General features: G+C 51.8%; 1 protein-coding gene across 1 annotated transcript; it reads left to right on the top strand.

Annotated features, from left to right (window-relative positions):
* Positions 1 to 4,771: 4,771 nt before the first annotated feature.
* On the top strand, positions 4,772 to 5,593 carry LOC137641025 (uncharacterized). Its single transcript, XM_068373476.1, has 2 exons — positions 4,772 to 5,188; positions 5,258 to 5,593. The coding sequence occupies exons 1-2, from the start codon at positions 4,772 to 4,774 to the stop codon at positions 5,591 to 5,593; spliced, it is 753 nt and encodes a 250-aa protein (XP_068229577.1).
* The last annotated feature ends 21 nt before the right edge of the window (positions 5,594 to 5,614 follow it).

Below are 5,614 nucleotides of genomic sequence, written 5' to 3'. Positions count from 1 at the left end.
AACGTCCCCATTGAGGTTGATAGCGACCCCGAGGACGAGGACGCCTCTGAAGACGACACCCCCGATGATCGACGCCCTGATATAGACAACAACCCCAAACATGAAGAAGACCTTGGGGGTGGCCTGAGCTACCCCAACTACATCACCCATGCCCTATAAGTCCTTAAGGAGAGGTATTTAAAGAAGGGGATGAGGACCATCTTTAGGAAGCTGGTCACCCTTAATGGCGGGAAGCTGTGGATCCCAGAGGCCCGCCAGGAATACATCAACATCTCCAGCTACGTCCCTACGCCAGTATAGGAGCAGATCCTCAAGATGAGCCTTAACTGTCACTTCATCACCCGACCTAGACCAACCGACAAGCGTGTACCAACCGTGTGTCACACAATTGTACATAATTATTTTGTATATATTATGCTTGTATCTGCGCTCTTCCCTTGCACTAAAAAGAACCTGAATGATCATGTCTCCGGTTTGCTCTGTAACATTGTCTGTCTCTCGAACAGGTTGTGTCCTGTTGCCTTGAGGTTTTGTATATAAAGAAGAGTGTTCCTTAATAAACAACTCAGTTGATTGCATCCTGCATTTGAGTTCACAACCCTCACTCAGCACTGTCATATTGGTGACCCCGGAGTGACTCGCTCCCACTGCCTTCCACCCCCACCTCCCTCGCCCCTCCATCGTTGGTAATATGACGGACTCTACTACAGCAGTTGGCGCTGCGGCCGCCCCATTGAAACTTTCACCGTTCGCCAGCGGAGAGGCGTTTGCTTGGTTTCAGCGCGCAGAAGTCCAGTTTCGTATCAGGGGCGTGACTCGCTCAACCACCAAAGCGGATTATGTTCTCGCGGCGATACCCGAGGACACCTTCCCAGAAATATCCGACTGGCTTTGTGAACAAGGAGACACACCCAATAGCGTATGACGCCCTCAAAACATACCTTCTGCAGCAGTACTCGCCGTCGCCAGCCGCCCCTATAGCAAAGCTTTTTCAGCTCTCGCAACAACTGTTGTGGGACCAAAGGGCTTCCCTTGCCCTCAGGGAAATGACCAGTATCGCTTGCCTTCAACCTGCCGCAGACGGCTCTCCTCATGAGGTGAACCTACTTCGTGTCCTTTGGATATGCCGTTTACCCGAACCTGTACGCGCTGCCATACCCGATGTCGATAGTTTACCCATAAAGGACTTGATGACCAAAGCCGACGCCCTTATGGACAGCCACTTCAAGACCTCCATCAACGCCTCCACCCCTGACGACGAGGATGCCTATTCAACGTCAACCAAAGCTGACATGAATGCCGTAGGACATACACGCCTACCCTGTGACGTGCCGAAGCGGTGACAAAGCCGCCCACCACCCACCAATCGCTCGCGCCCCAACGAACAACTTCTACAGCCAATTACTACTTCCCATCCGCCGCAGTTTTGCTACTACCACTTCAGATTCGGGGCAACCGCGAAGAAATGTGCCAAGGATTGTCAGTGGCCAAAAAACGTGTAAGTAGGCCATCACTTGTGGCGGTGGCCTCCCATGTTTCTAATCTTTTCTTTTTACAGGATGCAGGAACTGGCGTGCGATTTTTGGTAGACACGGGTGCTTGTCTTTCTCTTTTGCCAAGGAAACTCTTCAAGGCACGACGTAGTCTGTCTACATCTGCCGAAGTCCACTTGGTAGCTGCCAACGGATCTGCGATACCCACCTACGGTTACGAGAACCTCACATTATCGTTCGGAAATGGTAAATTCAATTGGAAGTTTCTCGTTGCTGACGTCATTTCCACCTTCTGGTCGATGTCGCCCACCGACGATTGGTCAACACAGACTCGTACTTGTCGACACCTCCTCAACCCGCCCCCTCTAACCTCGCTCTCCACATCAGCGCACCCATGGATGCCTACGCCCACCTCCTCACGTCATACCCGTAAGTTTTCCATCCAGAACTTCGCCAAACACCCACGGTTCCTGCCAAGCACGGTATTTATCAGCATATCAAGACGACGGGACCCCCAGTCTTCGCAAAATTCTGACGTCTGGCACCGGAACGATTGGCAGCCGCCAAATAGATGTTCGCCGAAATAGAGGAAATGGGCCTTTGCCAAAAGGCCTCCAGCCCATGGTCATCACCCTTACACATCGTTCTGAAGAAAGACGGCTCCCTCCGTCCGTGCGGGGATTACAGGCGCCTGAACATGCAAACAGAACCGGATCACTACCCCCTCCCAAACATTGCCGACGTGACCTCCTACCTGCACAAAGCGAAGGTTTTCTCTACGCTCGACCTCCTGAAGGGGTATTATCAGGTGCCTATGAACCCAGAAGACATCCCCAAGACCGCCATCACCACTCCGTTTGGTACATACACCTTCAATTACTCCTGTTTTGGCCTTCGTAATGCTGGGACAACGTTTCAACGTCTCATGGATGGCATCTTAGGGGACCTCCCTTTCTGTGTATGTTATGTGGACGACATACTTGTGTTCTCCTCCTCAAAAGAGGAACACCTCCGTCACTTGCGCATCGTGCTCGACCGCCTGCAACAAAACGGCCTTGTAGTCCGGTACGACAAGTGTACCTTTGGCGCCAACGAAGTGTCGTTCTTAGGGCACCGTATCACTCCTGAAGGAGTCCATCCCCTCCCTGAGAAGGTAGCAGCCGTTCAGAACTTCCCCGCGCCCTCGACAATCAAAGCTCTGCAGGAATTCTTGGGCATGATCAACTATTATCACCGTTTTCTGCCAGCCATTGCCACCACTCTTGCTCCCCTCTACGCCTCCCTCAAGGGCAAGCCAAAGGACCTGAAGTGGGGTCCCCTTCAAGAAGCAGCCTTCTGCAATGCAAAGAAGGCCCTATCAACTGCTGCGGCTATCACTTTTCCTATCCCACACGCCCCTCTCCTTCTCTCCACCGATGCCAGCGACGTCGCTATTGGTGCAGTACTCGAGCAGGTGGTCAAAGGCTCGCCCCGCCCATTGGCCTTCTTCAGCAGAAAACTGTCCAAGGCAGAATCGGGTTATTCTACCTTCGATCGAGAATTGCTGGCGGTGCACTTGGCTGTCCGTCACTTTCGCCATTTCTTATAAGGTACGCCCTTCGTCATTCACACAGACCACATGCCTCTAGTGCACGCCTTCACTCGACAGTCTGACGCCTGGTCCGCCCGTCAACGCTGACATCTCTCCGCCGTGGCTGAATACAATTGCACCCTCCAATACGTCCCTGGGAAAATGAATCCCATTGCCGATGCCCTGTCAAGAAACACGTTGGCTGCCGTTCAACTGGGATTGGATTACAACGCCCCAGCTGAAGCCCAACGACAGGATCCAGAGAATCAAGCTTGTAGGACATCCTGCACGTCCCTCCGTTGGGAAGATTTTCCCCTCGAAGACTCCAACACCACCCTCCTCTGTAACGTCAGTACTGGTAGACCGTGACCTTGGATTCCTGCTCCCATGCGCCGACAGGTGTTTGATTTCATTCACAGCCTTTCACATCCCTCGTGCCGTTCTACTGCACAGCTGCTGAAGCAAATTTCATTTGGCACGGCATTTCTAAGGATGCTAAGGATTGGGTCCGCGCCTGTACTTCTTGCCAAACTTCCAAAGTACATCGACACACGGATTCAGGAGTGGGCACCTTTCCTTAACCTCAGCGTCGTTTCGCACACATTCACGTCGACGTTGTAGGCCCCCTACCCACATCACAAGGACATCGTTACCTGTTTACCATCATCGACCGCTCCACTCGTTGGCCTGAAACCATTCCCATGGAAACTGCAACGTCCGCCTCATGTACATCTGCCTTACTCTCTGGATGAATTTCCAGATTCGGTATCCCTGAGCATATTACTTCTGACAGGGGAACCACTTTCACCTCTCAATTGTGGACGTCATTAGCGAATCTCCTGGGCATCACCCTACATCAGACAATGGCCTACAACCCCGCTGCCAATGGAATGGTTGAACGTTTTCATCGCACCCTCAAAGCAGCTTTGATGTCCCGCTGCAAGGATTGCAACTGGTTTACTCAGGTTCCCTGGGTCCTCCTGGGACTAAGGACCACTCTTAAAGACGCCCTCGACGTCTCGGCAGCTGAAATGGTGTATGGCGACCCGTTGGTCGTCCCTGCCGAATTTTTTCCTTCTACAACCTCCTCCGATGATCTCCAGTGCATACGTCACGTCGTGGGAATATTTACTCCGTACCGCCAGACTTACAAGCCCCCAGCGAAGCATCACATACCAACGGACTTGCACTCTGCAACGCACGTCTTCCTGCGCAACGACACTAGCAAGCCACCACTAACGCCCCCTTACACGGGCCCTTTCCTTGTGATCCGACGCAGTCCGAAAGCATTCCTACTAAACATTCGGGGCAAAGAAGACTGGGTCTCCATTGATTGTCTAAAACCTGCTTATCTTCTGCCAGATGACCCGCCTACATATCGCCTCTCTAGATCAGGGTGCCCTATTTAACATGTACAGTATGTCATTTTTAGGGGGGGAACCATGTACCAACCGTGTGTCACACAATTGTACATAATTATTTTGTATATATTATGCTTGTATCTGCGCTCTTCCCTCGCACTAAAAAGAACCTGAATGATCATGTCTCCGGTTTGCTCTGTAACATTGTCTGTCTCTCGAAAAATTTATGTCCTGTTACCTTGAGGTTTTGTATATAAAGAAGAGTGTTCCTTAATAAACAACTCAGTTGATTGCATCCTGCCATTGAGTTCACAGCCCTCACTCGGCACCGTCACAAGCGCCAGGAGATGGAATTACTTATAGATTCCATCCTCAACCTCCAAGAATGTGGTGCCCTCCGGATGACTGATGCCCTTCACCCGCTCCTGCTCGCCGAGGCCCTTACTGATAGGGGCAGGTACAGCAGCGGTATCGTTTCTAAGGAGATAAGAGCTGCTGCTAAAGAGCTTAAACGAGTTGCTGGTGTCACCGTCCGTCGGGCCGACAAGACAGCTGCTTTCGTGCTTATCAACACCCAAGAGTACCACAAGAAATTAGACGCCATCCTCGCCGACCTGACCAAATTCGAGCATCTCACGAGCAAGCCTGTGGAAGACATCAAGAGGGAGACAAATCGTACCATCGAGGCCATTAACGCTGCAACTAACGCCGTACACCTGCCCATGATTTCGGGGGATTTTGGACCTGGTTATCTCTACGGCAATGTAAAGACCCATAAAAAAGGCAACCCGCTTTGACCAATCATCAGCCAATGCCCTACGCCTACATACCAGCTGGCCAAGAGGCTGAATGCGATTCTGACGCCATATGTCCCCGACCGCTACTGTGTGGCCTCCTCTGCCGAATTCCTAGAGAGGGTCAAGAACGTCTGCGGAGAGGGGGTCATAGCATCGATGGACCTCGGGTCTTTGTTCACTAATATCCCTGTTGACAAAACCATCGACCTAATCGCCGATAGAGTCTACAGGGACGAGACGACACCAGATTTGAACATCCCAGAACAAGCCCTCCGGACCCTCCTTGCCATCTGCACTAAGAGGGCCCCTTTACTACTCACCGTAAACACATGTACTTACAAAAGAATGGGTTGGCGATGGGCTCGCCCTTAGGCGTACTCTTTGCCAACTTTT

Source organism: Palaemon carinicauda, chromosome 5 (genome assembly GCF_036898095.1).
Source record: "Palaemon carinicauda isolate YSFRI2023 chromosome 5, ASM3689809v2, whole genome shotgun sequence".
Taxonomy (NCBI): Eukaryota; Metazoa; Arthropoda; class Malacostraca; order Decapoda; family Palaemonidae; genus Palaemon; species Palaemon carinicauda.
The sequence above is the reverse complement of the archived record's forward strand: the minus strand, read 5'-3'. Positions and strand labels throughout refer to the sequence as shown.

Bases quoted from the DNA above. Each gene is read 5' to 3' on its own strand.
- LOC137641025 (XM_068373476.1), top strand. From the start codon at position 4,772: ATGGAATTACTTATAGATTCCATCCTCAACCTCCAAGAATGTGGTGCC. The intron at 5,189-5,257 runs GTAAAGACCCAT...CCTACATACCAG, and splicing joins CTGGTTATCTCTACGGCAAT to CTGGCCAAGAGGCTGAATGC.